General features: G+C 41.8%; 1 protein-coding gene across 4 annotated transcripts in view; it reads right to left on the minus strand.

Annotated features, from left to right (window-relative positions):
• nyap2b (neuronal tyrosine-phosphorylated phosphoinositide-3-kinase adaptor 2b) overlaps nucleotides 1-16,575 on the minus strand; it is a 65,425-nt gene that overhangs the window by 17,295 nt on the left and 31,555 nt on the right. For all 4 annotated transcript variants that reach the window (XR_015478179.1, XM_087240381.1, XM_087240380.1 and 1 more), the window contains 2 exons: nucleotides 11,970-12,265; nucleotides 3,451-4,524 (listed from right to left, as the gene is read on the minus strand). Coding sequence is in view for 3 of the 4 variants with exons in the window: in XM_087240381.1 (XP_087096507.1) it covers nucleotides 3,451-4,524; nucleotides 11,970-12,265 (1,370 nt within the window). In the remaining variant the exon portion in view is untranslated. The remainder of the gene's footprint in view (nucleotides 1-3,450; nucleotides 4,525-11,969; nucleotides 12,266-16,575) is intronic.

Raw genomic sequence — 16,575 nt, forward strand, 5'->3', positions numbered from 1 at the left:
ATTTATTTACACGTAATGATTTTTTTTATTAATATTATTTTGAAAAAATATATATTTATATTTTTAATAATAAGTGGTATCGATTTCGGTATCATAAAAATTTTAACAAAAAGTATCGGTATCGTATCAAATTTAAAAATTGTGGTATTGCCCATCCCTAATATACAGATTGGCTGTACGCACAAAAAATGCAAGGGTGTCGTTTTCAGATGAATTCACTCTGGGACCCACTTTCATTAAAAATTAATTTTAGGCTTAGACTAGATCACATTGGATGAAATGCAGATGATTAAAGTGCAGTGGGTAATTGCTTTAATGGGATGAACTGATGTCAAGGCCTTATTGACGTTCGTTGAGAGATGCTGCAGAAGGTAAAAAGCAATAACTAAAGTCAAGGTCACGCTGCAATTTTTGCCCCATAGACTTTCATTTCTAAGCATGCAAATGCTAGAGACTGAAAATGCAAGCTTGTGCGAAAAGTTTCGCACATTGCTACATTCCAAATTTTGACATTGGTGAACTCTGACCTGCAAAATGGCATCATGTGATTGCATGAGACCAATAGAAGATCCAAAACTGACCTCTCTGTACATCAAATAAAAATATGGGGCAATTCCATAAAACATCTTTATCGATTTCTAATCACCTCATTTTATCCCGCCCCTTTTCACAGCGCTGTACGACAGGATTTTCCATGATTAAACTCTAGTGTGACCACAAATTAAGATGTTTACACTATTGTGTTTTTCGCTGCAAAACCTATAGGTATTGTGTCAGTTATGTCTGGCCTGTTTTAATTTGGAAATGCTGGTGTTTCCATGCAGATGTTGTATATTTTCAAAATTGTCAAGTTCTATCATCAGTTCGACACTCTGCAAAGCTGTTCACCAAGCGCAAGGACAGATACGCGGATGTATCTGAAGCATTTCCAAGCTTATTCCAAGTCTATGAGCTGACATTTGAGCAAAACTATTTTATTTTTTATTTATTTATTTTGCCTGATCGGAGCCAAAGCAGTGTAGATGGATTCTTTGGAGTCTGATTATTAAAAGTGCTCAAAAAACAACATTACTATTTTACAATAGCTTCACAAAGCGTTTGAAGCGAGTAGGGCCACTTGTACCGAAATATCTGTTGTACAGATATTGTCAAATCTGTCAAACAACTCTTGAACAGAGTGAAATTTCATTACCAAACTCAGAATGTACATGAACTCAGTTTGAGGAAACAGTTTGGATAGGGAATACAGGCACTATGTCCAAACGGCCTTAGTAATTAAGCAATCTTGTCCTAGGTGTTTAATTTAATCTTGATTAAACCACTAAAATGCAGTTGTCTAGATATTTCTAGGTCAATAATTAACATAAGACCAAACAAGGTCATAATAATATATTTTAGGCATATGTATAAAAGCCTTAATCTTTCACACGTAAATTCTAAATATTCCCACTGACCCCCCCTGTTTTTTAATGTGAAGGTTATTTAGAACGCATTGCTTCAAAGTTTCCATGGCAACACATAACAATTAAGTTCGACAGACATCCTAGTTATGTTGTGAAATCTGGATAAGCACATGTACTTTTGTCATTTAAAAAGCTTAATAATGATCATATACTTGTATAACAGGTGATGGGTGCCACCATGTTAGTTGAGAGATCAGAGCTGCTGGATTTGCAACCTGTTTGTTCATCAACCCCAAATTACATGCAAGTAAGCAGCTGTTTAACTGGTAGAAGAATAGAGTAAACTTTCTAGTAAACAGTGAGTATTTACAGTATCTGATGTCAATGATGCACATTTAATATTGTGTAAAATGATTATTATAGCAGCATTCTTAGACATCATTTTTTAAAAACAAAATGTTTACAGCATTTTTACAATGCTGTTTTGCTAGTACTTATGATGACATCATACAATAAATGATCTAATCACACCGGTGTGATCGTACACACCAGAGGGTTAGAGTGTCAGGGTTCTGCCACTCTGGTCTTGTAAATTCTTGTTTTGGTGGCAGAGCTCTGACACTACCCATGTCTGGTCCTGTTTCTGTCTCTGTGTGCGCGCGCGCCGTCGTGGGTGTACGCAGAGTGTGCGCACTGCCGCTTGATGTGGCCGTGCGTGCTCTGCGTCCCTCAGACGCGCGCGCTCTTGTACTAGTGTTTGTGTTTGTTCTGTCAGCATCACGCTGCTTTATTCTCGGCGCCTCTGTCTAGTTGGTTTCAGTTTTGGTTGGCGCTGAGATGAAGCATGCGCGTTGCTTATGTGTAAGCGCATGGTAAGGTGTGCTCGTGTCTTGCATCTCTTGTCAAAGCACGTGGCTCTGTGTTTACATTGTGGTCACGTGCTTTTGTCGTGTGCTTCAGTGTTGTGCTTGTCTTGTCATAAACATGCGGTTAATGAGTTCTCTCATTGGCTGCATGTTCTTGTCCTGTTTTATGTGAGTGCATGGCTTGTGTTGTCTCTCTGTGTCATGCGCTCTCCCGTCTATTGTCTTGTCCCACCCTCCTTGTTAACCCATTATTAGTTAATTGTGTTCACCTGTTTGTGTGTTCATTTTCTACAGTTTATAAACCCCTCACATTTGCTGTCCTGTGCCAGTTCGTCATCACATGTTGTTGTTTGAACCCTTGTCCTGTCATGTTTCCAGTCCTGTTCCTTACCAGCCAGCCCAGTGAAGTTTGTTTGTGTATGTATTTGTTTTGTTAATGTTTTCCCCCTCGGGTAGTTTATTTTGCATTTTATTTTTATTATTTAATCAATTCCCATTTCCCTGCATTTGAGTCCTCGCTCCTTTTTCCCCCATTTCCCATCCACAACCCTGACATAGAGTTCTTGAATACCGAAAACTGCTGCTTGCAGCTCTATTTTAATTAGCTTTTTGCACATACGTAACAACCTTTCTATGTTACTCCTGGGTAATGGGCTATATGCACAGCTTGTGTTTTTCAGCCAATGATAAACTTCCGGTGAAAGGTTTATGTAACTATTTTCAATTTCATAAGGTTCCTTTTACAGCATCGATGTTGTAACGTAGTTAACTACAATCAGTTAAACAGACTTAAGCATTCATTTAGTTGTTCAATTGTATAACGATATGAAAGACAGTGGAAACTTAAGCGACATCAGTGCAGAAACTCCATTGAAAATACTGGAGTAGAATAAATTGTTGTATTTTAAAGATATGCCATGAAGAAATGGAATTGAATGAAGTGCTTTTTGTCTGGTCTAAGACCCATTTTATATCGTATATCAATCAGACAGTGAACATCACTGTTTTTTAAAGAAATCAGATCTTAAAGTTGCGATTTTGTAATGGCGCAGCAGTTCACCAGAAGCGCTTGGGCTGACTGACTGAAAATTAAAAGTCTGTGTGCATCTACCCTATGGTTTGAAGGTGAACAATTAGTGAATGGATATGAACAATCTAAGAAACAGATCATCAGGACTCACTTTCTCCTGGTTCCTTGCTCTTTCTGCCACTGGTATTCTTCTTCAACATGTTCCTGCCAGTGGTGAAGAGGTTGGTGAGTTCATCCAATGGGCTGGTGGGCGTCCGTGAGCGAGCCACTGAGACGTTCTGCATGGAGCCATGGTGGCGTCCCCCTGAGCCTGCGTCCTGCGGTGGAGACGCCTTTCCGTGAGGTGTGGCGGAGGCGCTGCGAGGAAGGCCTGATGCAGAAAATGGTCCATCAATAGGTGGTGAGCGCATGAGGCTGAGGGGCGTCAGGCAGCGGCCCATACTGACTGGTGAGGGGCAGGCCGAGTGGCTGCGCTGGTAACTGTATGAAGAGGAGGAACTTTTATAGAGGGCACAGGGCAATGGTGGTGCGGACGAGCGCCCAGATGCTGTTATTGTAGGAGTTGCTGTTAGCTCCCTTTCAGCACGCCTCATGTGCGACGTCGAGGCCGAGCCGGAGGGTTCCAAAGAAGATGACGTTGGGGACTTGCCAAAAGAGCCATTCTCAAACATAGGAAGCTTTGCTACGTCAAGCGGGGTAAGCGGGGACTCGTCCGAGTTGGGAGAACACTGAGCTGGGGCTGGAGGGAAAACCAGTAAAGGGGGCCTGTGAGACAGCAGGTTAGGGAAAGGGGCAGGGATATCACAGAGGGGCACTCCTCTAGGGGTGGTACAACGGCTCAGAGGGGTATAGATTTCAGATTCACTTGGGCAAGGTGTGACGCACAGCGATCGACAGTTCACAAGATCCCAACGCGAGTCATACTCGTCAAGTGCAGGATACTTCATCTCTTCATAGACAGCCTCGCCTGGCTCATCCTCCTCAGTTCGAGGGGTGGCTTCCTGGCCCACATTCCCTGACATCTCAATGTAGACAGGTTCATCCAAGTCCTGTGGCTGAGGAGAAGGCGTTTGGCCATCTCTTGAGAAAAGCATTGTGGTCGAACCTTTTGAACCATTACTGCGGATGTAAGATTCATCGAAGGAAGTGCTCAGTTGTGTGTTGGGATTCCTCTTAGGTTTCGGTGGGGGAACTTTCCTGCAGTCCTCACTGCAACCTTGTGTTCCTGAGGGAAGATATGAAGGAAAAGATAAATAAACAGCATAGCTGCAGAGAGTTTGAGTCATTTGCAAACAACAGGGTAATTAATTAATGTTCAATTATTCAGATGCCAGATGGCCTTGCTTCACCAGCACTTAATCACCATCAGTGGTGTAATGGCCCATTTTCACTGAGTGGTACGGTACGGTTCGGTATGCTTTTATGGCCGTTTCCACTGTCAAAAAGCGCAACCAAATCGTACCATACCACTTTTTCGGCACCCTTTCGAAAGGGTACCAAACGGGAGAAAGGGTACCAAAAGGTGGAGCTACATGTGCAGCTGAACGTTGATTGGTGAGAGATATGTCACGAGCTCGTGGAGCTACACAAAACGTAAACAAAGGAACCGCCATGTTTTTTAAAATACAAAGCCGAGACATTACACGGAAATACTACATGGAATATAATAACGAGCCATGGATGAACAAACAAACCTTGTCGTCGTCTGGATGAACAGACACAAAGCCAAGAAGAAAAATCTGCCGTGTCCTGTTGCTTTACGAGCCCGTCTAAAAGTGCGAGCGGTATTCGCTTTCTTCCGGGAGCTCGCAATCACTTCTATATTTGATATAACGAACTTCTTGAGCTGATGATAATAACGTGTGTGTGATTATTGAAGTGTCTCCGTCATCTGATCCATTCAGAAAAAAAGGACAAGCGCGAAAGTGAAGCGAGAGTGAAACTCGGAAAAAAGGAGAAGCCAGGCAAAACACAAGCAAAAATGTTTTAGCAACCTGAAACGACCCGTACAGCTTTACTGTAGACATTTATTCGAGCGCGCATGACGTCAGCTTAAACATTGTCATACACCACACCCACCAAAAGGCTGCCCTTTGTGGTGGAAACGCAAGCCTGATAAAGGTGACCCGTACCGACCCGAACCGTACCGTACTGTACCAGTCAGTTGAAACGAGGCATAACACAACAAATTACAAATACTCCAACTACTGTAATTGAGTGGTTTTTCTGAGAAATTGTGATTTATTGAGTAGTTTTAAAAATGTGTATTTTTTAGTATTCATACTTTTACTTCACTACTTTCCTTTATCTCGCAGTCACTACTTTTTTTTCTTGTCTGTGGGGTTTAAAAATCAGTCCTGTGATTCCTGTCCAACCAAATCTCACATAGAAGGTAAATCGCATCATAATAAACTACCTCAAGACATGGATGATTTATAATTGCAGCAAACTGTTTTGAAGCATTAAAAGTGTGCGAGATGTCCAAAATCTTTACACGCACTGACCCAGAGACTGTTTAGATGCATGTCACTGATGAGAAGATGGCGGATGTTTACTCTATGATGACCAAAATGGCCTTAAACACCCTGCAGGTACAGAACGTCAACATGACGTTAGATTGATGTTGTACACCAACGTCGTGGGGACGTTGCATTTTGTTTGTCAATAAAAATCGGGTTGACATCAGAACCCAACAACAGGCTGACGTCAATGTCTGACGTCCAGCCTAAAATCAACCAAATATCAACATCTAATAATGTTACAGCTTGATGTTGTGTGGGCATTACTAATATGACGTTTATCAGACGTTGGATTTTAGTTGCCATACCTGACGAATAAATGTCAGTATCTGACATCAATATGACGATGGTATAAGAAGTTGGCTCGACGTTGATTTTGGATTTTAACACAACCTAAAATAAACTAAATAGTAACATAATTTGACAACGTTATTAGAGGTCAAAATAACATTGTCCATAGATGCTGTCTTGACATTTAATTTTAAATCAAGACCTAAGTCTTACCTACTATTAACATCTTATGGCATTGTGTGCCTGCTGGGCAATAACTAAATGCACTACAGAATGTTACGTTTACACACATCCACAAATTTCATGTAAACGCATCAGCTTTTTACAGCGTAATACTCACTACTCTCTACTCTTGAGTACTTTTGAAAGGGCTCATACTTTGCGTAATATTTACATCAGATACTTTTACCCTACTTGCACTACATTTTTAGGCAAGTAATGGTGTATTTACTTACAGTTGAAATCAGAATTATTAGCCCCCCATTGAATTTTTTTTCTTTTGTAAATATTTGCTAAATGATGTTTAACAGAGCAAGGAAATTTTCACAGTATATCTGATAATATTTTTCCTTCTAGAAAAAGTCTTATTTGTTTTATTTCGGCTAGAATAAAAGCAGTTTTCAATTTTTTTAAAAACATTTTAAAGTCCATCATTACACCATCATTACACAATAACTTGCCTAATTACCCTAACCTGCATAGTTAACCCAATTAACCTAGTTAAGCCTTTAAATGTCACTTTAAGCTGTATAGAAGTGTCTTCAAAAATGTCTAGTCAAATATTATGTACTGTCATCATGACAAAGATTAAATAAATTAGTTATTAGAGATGAGTTATTAAAACTATCATGTTTAGAAATGAGTTCTTCTCTCCGATAAACAGAAATTGGGGGGAAAATAAACAGTTCCGCTGATAATTCAGGGGGGCTAATAATTCTGACTTCAACTATAAGTATGGTTTTTTAGTAGTCTTTCCACCACTAATCACCATACATGTATATACCTATACATTTATATGACATGCAAGAAAAGATGAAATGTACCTACTTAAACACATAGGCGAATATAATCTGGGCAATTCCTCACAAGTGACACACATGAATATAGATAGTAATCTTTCACACACAAACAATACTATTCCAGCTCTTCTTTGAGATTTAAAGCGATAAAACGGCTCAATTTCAGTGCTGGGAATATATTTATTATATCAAAAGAGCATTTTCTCATAAGCCAGGGTGTGTGTGTGTGTAAAGAGAGGAAAGTGTGAAACTGTGTTGCACCAAGATTAAAGTCATTTTTCATGTTTTCTTTTTTCACCTCTATGAGTCAGAGAATCCTTTTGCGCATGGCAGAAGCAAAAAAAAAAAAAAGAAATTACATGTGTTAATTCTGTGAAATTCAGCACTGGTGGATGTTGAGGTCTGTTTCAGTGCCTCTGAACGTGCCCTGCTCCCTCTGCCTCTCCCCTCCCTACGAGTGGATGTGTTTACGCTTGCCCACTCTCCTCCAGGGGAACTAAATCTAGGTCAATCGCTCCTCCTGAATGAATTCTGCACTGCCTGGTCCCTCCCCCCCAACACCCCCACCCCACCCCCCACAACTGTCCTCTGAATGAGGGACATCCCCCACTCCTTTGCGCTCACTGGCTCAAGCTCTGTTAAGCTGGCTGCTATATCGCTCCTCGTTGGTTGTTGCTGCACTCTAACTTCCTGTCGCCTCGCTGACGATTGGCGGAGGCTGATGTCTGATGTCTGGATTGGTGGAGCAGCAGGAGGCCTCTGTTTCTGTGGGCTGGTTGCCGTGGTGTTGAGGAAGATCTGCGTCGTGCACACTGTGATACCTTCAAATTCTGGCAAATAGCAACTCTTACCGCATATTTCAGGACTGCAAAACGTCTACTGACTTCATAGTTGTTGTGCAGCACTCGTCTTTCAATGTTATACTCGTCTTTGACATACTTCATTTACTTTGTAAATAATCAGAGTTTTAAAAACTGATTTATTTTTATATCTACAAGTCTACACATTAACACCAGAATGCTATTTTGCATACACTACACACATTACATATGCTATCTGGAACATGTTCATGCATGTGGACAGAAACTGGCTCAACATCCACTTTTCTGAATTTATTTGTGATTCAATGTTGTTTTCTGCAGCAGGAGTTTGACCTCTTATACAGATGCATGACAGGGTGAAGCTCCTTCAGCAACATTTGCTTCCATCCTAGATTTAATTTTGACCCAATAAGTTTTAAATGTGTATGCAGGAAAATTAGCATTTTTAGCTTAGCTTAGCATAGATCATTGAATCAGATTAGACCATTAGCATCTCGCTCAAAAATAGTGATATGGAGCTGTAGGAACTATACTCTCATTTTGGCGTAATGATCACTTATTACAGGCCACTGATTCGAGCCCGTCAGTTGGCATTTCTGTGTGGAGTTTGCATGTTCTCCCCGCGTTGGCGTGAATTTCCTCTGGGTGCTCCGGTTTCCCCCACAGTCCAAAGACATGTGGTATAGGTGAATTGAATAAACTAAATTGGCCGTTGTGTATGAGAGTGTGTGTGTGAACGAGTGTGTATGGGTGTTTTCCAGTACTGGGTTGCAGCTGGATAAGCATCCGCTGTGTGAAACATATGCTGAATAAGTTGGCGGTTCATTCTGCTATTGCGATCCCTGATAAATAAAGGGACTAATCTGAAGGAAAATGAATGAATTAGCATTTTTAGCTTAGCTAAGCATAGATCCTTAAATCAAATTAGACCATTAGCATCTCGCTCAAAAATAACTAAAACGTGACATGGAACTGTAGGAACTGTACTATCATTTTGGCGTAATAATCACTTATAACAGGGGGTCACAGTGGCGCAGTGGGTAGCATGATCGCCTCACAGCAAGAAGGCCACTGATTCGAGCCCGTCAGTTGGCATTTCTGTGTGGAGTTTGCATGTTCTCCCCGCGTTGGCGTGAATTTCCCTTCGGGGGCTCCGGTTTCCCTCACAGTCCAAAGACACGTGGTACAGGTAAATTGAATAAACTAAATTGGCCGTAGTGTATAAGAGTGTGTGTGAACGAGTGTGTATGGGTGTTTCCCAGTACTGGGTTGCAGCTGGATGAGCATCTGCTGTGTGAAACATATGCTGAATAAGTTGGCGGTTCATTCTGCTATTGCAATCCCTGATAAAAAAGGGACTAAGCTGAAGGAAATTGAATGAATTAGCATTTAGCTTAGCTTAGCATAGATCATTAAATCAGATTAGACTATTAGCATGTCACTCAAAAATGACCAAATAGTTTCGATAATTGACATGGAACTGTAGGAATTATACTCTCAGTTTTGCCTAATAATCACTTGATATTATTAGGAAACTTTTGAACCATACTAAAGAGTATTAGCAGATTATTTACAACTATTTTTAAAGAAGGCCACAGCATATAGTAGTATAGTGTGTAACAGAGGCCAGCTGGCGAGTGCAGCCCAAAAGCTGAGAGGGGTCTGGATGCAGACCTGGTGCAGTGCAATCTGGGCTGCATCCAATGCTTTTTAGTGGACTCACCTAACCCCACCCCTAACCCTAGCCATCACAGTGACGTCACTCGCTACATTTGAGTGCATTGTGTCTGACATTGCATCGCTGAGTGATGTAATCTCAGCTTGCATCATAAAGACTGCATCCAGATACTATTGCAAAAGCCTCCTCTTTAGAGCATTCGCCTCCCATGCAGCAATCGTCGGTTTGATCCCCACTTGGAACGAGTGGCTGGGTGAAGGAACAGTTGGAATACGGTAAATGAAAAAATGTTTGAATACCCTGGATTTTACCACAGTCATCGGTGCTGTGATGTAACAAACCTCATGTTTACCTTAACATTTGTTTATATTACTATTGTTGTATTACTACATGAATGAGTTGGATGAGTTGGTCAGTTGTGACATTTGACATTTTTGCAACACAGTGCTTTCCCACATTTTAACCAGAAGAGGTCCTCATCGAGTTCTGATTTGAAAAGCTTCGAGTAACGAACCATTTTTACGATACAATTGACCCTTCGCTAAGCCACGCCCAAAAACCGCCTTCCACCAATCGTGGCTTAGCAACAGTAGCTACGCGCAGGGGCTCTGTCAAGCTTTCGAGTGAGTGCATGTGGATAGTGCAAATCTGATACCCGGTGTCCTTAACGTTTGGACGGGATGGTGGAATTTTTTCCCTTTTCAAAACCTAAAACCCAAGAGGAGAAATGCTAGCGTGGATCAAGCTGTGTGAGGGGTGCTAAAGGAGCGGAGCTAGGTTGGTTTTGTTTTGATATTCCTGACACATTCAGTGATAGACAATCGGCAATAACTCACACACCTCTTACCCTAAACAGATCTAAACTGTGTTTTCTACAAAAGCACAAAGATGGTTATGTTTTACAACTGTCTGTCTTATTCCTTTTTTTCGCTTGATATTTTGAGTAATGCTCCGTTTAAGCCTTCGCCATAACGCTAGTAACATTGTCATACTAATAGGGAATAGGTCATAATGACATGAGTTATTGATCTGGAAAATACGAAACTGCGAATCTGTCGCTAACTTTACTGAACTTCATATTTCCACCTATTTCAAGCTACGAATATTTGACATAACAAAACCGAGATATGATCACAAACTGAGCCGCTTCGATCAATATACTTTATCCGCAGCTGTTTTTTAGTCATTAATAAAGAGCACACAAACAGGCTGACAGTAATAGGTAACCTACTGTACATTGTTATGGGTCAATGATGCTAATATTCAGCACAAATCCATCAGTTTCCCCTTTCTGGCTGTTCTTTCTATGAATGAACTATGTAAAAGCACTGTCATGCGTGTTTCCTCGTCGGTTAGTAAGGCTATATTTCATTGCACAACTATTAATCTATCAGGCTTTTTGGCTAAAAATAGAAAAATCACGGTTTCATTTGTTATTATTAGATTATTTTTAAACGTCACCTCTCCTGCTGAGCATGAGTTAAGCTGTTGAATGGTTAGCATAAGAGGCGGCTAGGCTAAGCTAGCTTCAATTTTGGTTGATTTATTCTTTAATCGGTTGCCTATTATGTGGTGAATATACCCCTGTAATGCATACTGCAGTCTTTTTTTGTCTGGCTTTCTCTGATATCTCACCTGTTCGCCAAAAATGACATTATATCCCTGGCAATGTCTGAAACCGGCACACAAACATTGAAAAGGCCATGCCAGGCACGAAAGCTTGTTAGGCGTAGCAACAATAACTAAGGAGGGCGGGGCTCAGCGAAGGGTCCATTGAGTTGAGCGGTTCATTGGTTCAGAAAGCTTTATTTTACCCCCACTAATAAATGGCTGTAGGAGTAACTAAGTATCACTTTGTTTATTCTTGAGCGAGATGCTAATAGTCTAATCTGATTTAATGATCTATGCTAAGCTAAGCTAAAAGTGCCAGACCCAGAGATCGATTGGCTGAATGGATTTAAAACTAGTAAAACCAATCTGTTTAACTATGTTTAACTTTTAAAATGAGTAATTTGTGTTCCTTTAAGAATGAATTTTAGATATACTATCTAGCAGAATAAACAAGTGAGCCTGCAGCAACCTCTAGCATTGAAACACAAACCATAGCCTTTAAAACATAACATATTACAATCTTGTTTGCACTCAGACAAGCTGTGAGCCAACGTGATTTGACTATTCAAAATGATGGTAGCCTACTCTCCGCATTGTTGACACAGGTGTGTTTGCTTTTACATAAGAGAATAGCCAGGGGTCATCTTAACCAATGATTGAACAACAGCTACACTGCAGAATCAGTGGAGCAGGAACTGTGTAGGTGAAGTTTGGATTAAAGAGGCACTTACCATCACACCTCTCTGATTCATCGCCTTTACAGTAAGTGGGACTGATGTCCACCGCTTCAGAGGAGATGCTGAGTTTTGTGCTGGGGTCCCGCCGGGGTTTGGGTGGGGGCTGCTTACGGGATGTGGGGCTTCCCTCCTCTTCCAACCCTCCCACCGAGTGCAGGGACTGGGAGCGGACGCTGAAGCCCGGGTTACAGGGGTGCTGGTGCTGGTGAGGGGACATGTGCTCCGCAGGGGCCGGCATGCTCATTGAGCCCATTCGCAGGTGCTTGCCCTCAGTGACCACTTCTTCCCCCCTAAGAGAAAGAGAAAAATTAATTAATGAATGCTTTCTGAATCCATTAATGAGTGGCAATGCGATTTTTTAACCATTTTTAAACTGATATGTGGTTTAGGAAACACACTCTTTCCTCTTCCTATGCACCAGATACTTTCTTATAAACCAAGAGTACCCAAAATCAGTCCTGGAGGGCCAGTGTCCAGCAAAGTTTAGTTCCAAGCCCAATCAGAAACACCTGATCCAGCCAATCAAGCTCTATTTTGGTATACTAGTAACTACCAAGCAGTCGTGTTGAAGGAAGTTGGAGCTGACCACCGGTATCCTGACATTTTATTCTACCCCCCTACTGAAAAATGCAGCATAAACCAGACTAGGCTGGTTGACTGGTTTTATCTGGTTGACCAGCCTGGTTTTAGAGGGGTTTTGGCCATTTCCACCCTGCTGAAAAATCCAGCTTAAACCAGGCTGGTTGGCTGGTTTTAGCTGGTCAACCAGGCTGGTTTTAGAGGGGTTTTGGCCATTTCCATACTGGTTTCCAGCCATTTCCAGCCTGGTCTTAGCTGGTCAGGCTGGAAAATGACCAGCTAAAACCAGCTTGACCAGCCTGGTTTAAGCTGGACATAGCTGGTTTTGGCTGGGCTCCCAACCTGGCTAGGCTGGTCAAGCTGGTTTAAGCTGGTCATCTCCTAGCCTGACCAGCTAAGAGCAGGCTGGAAATGGCTGGAAACCAGCCTGGAAATTGCCAAAACCCCTCTAAAACCAGCCTGGTCTACCAGCTAAAACCAGCCAACCAGCCTAGGCTGGTTTAAGCAGTTTTTTTAGTAGGGCAGACTGGTTTCCAGTTATTTCCAACCTGGTCTTAGCTGGTCAGGCTGGAAAATGAAAAGCTACATCCAGCTAAAACCAGCTTGACCAACCTGGTTTAAGCTGGACATAGCTGGTTTTGGCTGGGCTCCCAGCCTGGCAAGGCTTGTCAAGCTGGTTTTAGCTGGTCATCTCCCAGCCTGACCAGCAAAGACCAGGCTGGAAATGGCTGAAAACCAGACTGGAAATGGCCAGAACCCCTCTAAACCAGGTCTACCTGCTAAAACCAGCCAACCAGTCTAGGCTGGTTTAAGCTGTTTTTTTTCAGTAGGGCCATCAGATTATCCTACCAACACTGTAATTAAATGGTTCTGAGGTTGGGGTAAGGGATTAAAATTTACACTGGTTGCAAAATCAGATGGGTAGAAGAAAGAAATTCTTGAACGTTTAGACCCACTGAAGTAAATGGTGAGGATGTTTTCATTTTTTGGCTAACCATCCCTTTAATGCACTGGGACTATGATGACACAATAGTACAAAAATATGACATCATCTGTCTCTCTCTCTATCCCCCTCTATCTTTCAGGCATGAGAATGAAACTACAAGCCATCCTTTTGTTTGAGTCAACGGCACAAGTGAGTTTGTTTGCAGACTTCAAGGTGTGATCGTTTATGACCCAAGTGCATGTTAGTGTGTAACTTTCCTGAACACACAGCTGCAGAAGAGCGGACGTCTCAAGAGAAGGGCTAATTGGTCAGGGGCTTAACTTTGCCTAGCAACAGCGAACCCATGAAAACAAACACAAAATCTGCTGCTGCTGCTCTGTGCAACCAGTTCAGTCACACACAACAGGCTCCTAAATACACATCCAGCAAACACGTGATGGATCAGACATTAAGCTCTCGTTAGGGAGAGGAACGGTGATGTTGGAGCAGCTGTCTGCACCGCATGTGCCTGCTTCTGCTCGGCCAAAACAAGTTTCCTACTGTTAAAAGAAGTAACTGACACCATACTACTCCTTTTAGCACAGCATTCAGTCCGGCTTTGAACAAAGACCTTAAACGATGCTTGGAATTTTTATTTCTACTCTATTTTTACCTATATCTCAGATTTAAGGACACTCCACTTAAAAAAAATAGGGTCACTTTACAACTCCACAGTTGTCCACATTTTTTAATCCATTCAGCCAATCTCCAAGACTTTTAGCTTAGCCTAGCATAAATCTTCGAATCAGATTAGACCATTAGCATCATATTCAAAAATGACCAACGAGTTTAATATTCCTATTAAAGGTTTAACTTCTGTAGTTGCACACTGTGCACTATTGACAATAAAAAGCCAATATGGCTAGGAAGCAGACTCTTGTTGTAATAATCAAGGAACTTTTCAGCAATACCATCGCTGCAGCACACGGAATGATATTGCCCAGCACCTGAAAATAGTCTCAAGAACAAAGCCCTACAATTGCACCATCCAGTACTGCCGCCTCTTGCAAGATGCTGCCTGGGGTGATCGCCCATGTTGCCCATGCCTAAATCCGCCACTGGCACTATCAGTTACAATCTGCGTAACATCATTGTTCCTGCTGCAGTCATTTTGAGCAAGATCCAAATGGCTAATAGTTTAAGCCGATTCAACAATGTATGCTAAGCTAAGTTAAGCTAAAAGTGCTCCACCATACCTGGAGATTGGCTGAATGGTTTAAAAATAGGCTCATTTTACAACTCCAGTGGAGATAAACATTTGAGTTTTACCTTTTTTTTAAATTCAACTGATATCCAGGTCCAATGCTTTTAGCTTAGCTTAGCATAAATTATTGAATCAGATTAGACCATTAGCATCATGTTCAAAAATGACCAAAGACTATTGATAATATTCCCATTTAGAGCTTGACACTTTAGATGGAAAATAAAAAGTTAGCTATTTTACAGGCTGATATGGCTAGGAACTATATTTTCAATCAGCCGTAATGATCAAGAAACTTTGCTGTGGTACCATGGCTGCATCAGATGCAATGATATAGTCCCCGGGACCAAGCTTTACACTTGTACCATTAGTTAGAATGTAACATTATTTTGCCTGCTGCAGCCATGGTATGGAAGCAATTTCAGAGTGAGATGCCAATGGCTAATAGTCTAAAGCAGGGGTGTCCAAACTCAGCCCTGGAGGGCCGGTGTTCTGAATAGTTTAGCTCCAACTTCCTTTAACACACCTGCCTGGAGCTTTCTAGTATACTTAGAAAGAGCTTGATTAGCTGGTTCAGGTGGAGCTAAAATATGCAGGACACTGCCCTGCTCAAAAATCCAGTTTAAACCAGCCTAGGCTGGTTGGCTGGTTTTAGCTGGTTGACCAGGCTGGTTTTAGAGGGGTTTTGGCCATTTCCAGGCTGGTTTACAGCCATTTCCAGCCTGGTCCTAGCTGGTCAGGCTGGAAAATGACCAGCTTAATCCAGTTAAAGCCAGCTTGACCAGCCTGGTTTAAGCTGGACATAGCTGGTTTTGGCTTGGCTCCCAGCCTGGCTAGGCTGGTCAAGCTGGTTTTAGCTGGTCATCTCCCAGCCTGACCAGCTAAGACCAGGCTGGAAATGGCTGGAAACCAGCCCAGAAATGGCCAAAACCCCTCTAAAACCAGCCTGGTCTACCAGCTAAAACCAGCCAACCAGCCTAGGCTGGTTTAAGCTGGTTTTTAAGTAGGGTGGCCCTCCAGGACCGAGTTTGGACACCCCTGGTCTAAAGTGATTTAATGAACAATGCTAAGCTAAGCTAAAAGTGCTCCCCCATAACTGAAGATCGGCTGAATGGACTCAAAATAGGCTCACTTTACAACTCCACTAGAGATGAACAGTTTACTTTTACCATTTTTTTTCCATTCAACCGATCTCCAGGTCCAGCATTATAGCCATGCCGCTGGCCCCAAAACGGCGTGGGCCCTTAGAATTGACAGAAAACGTTCCCCCTAGTGACGCTCCTGTTGCACCATCGATTAGAATCTGTGTAATAATATTGTGCCTCCTGCAGCCATGGTACAGCAGCAATCTCTGAGTGAGATGCTAATGGATAATAGTCTAAAGCGATTCAATGACCAATGCTAAGCTAAGCTAAATGTGCTCCCCCCGTAACTGGAGATCACTGATGCATTCAAAAATGGTAAAACTCAACTGTTTAACTCTAGAAGAGTAAAATAAACCTATGTTTTAAACAAGTTCCTTTAACATGTACTAAGAATTTGGTAGATTTCATCAAAAAAGTGTAGAAACTAAGACTTTGCTGTGCTTTTCAAAACAATGTGCCGCACTATGGGCTCATAGTAGCGTGAGTCTGAGGCAGGACAATTTGATTAACATATTAATCTGTTTTTAAAACTTCCGTTAGTCAAAATATTGGCAGTTCTGTATGGACATCAGTTGTAAATAAAGCCAGCTGAAAGCAGTTCTTGATAATCTACAATGACAATATTCTTCTTGACAATTTGTTTTGGTGTATGTATGTATGTGTGGCGCTGTATTATTTATCACAGTGCCC

The sequence above is a fragment of the Danio rerio genome, chromosome 2, assembly GCF_052040795.2.
Source record: "Danio rerio strain M-AB ecotype USA chromosome 2, GRCz13ab, whole genome shotgun sequence".
NCBI lineage: Eukaryota > Metazoa > Chordata > Actinopteri > Cypriniformes > Danionidae > Danio > Danio rerio.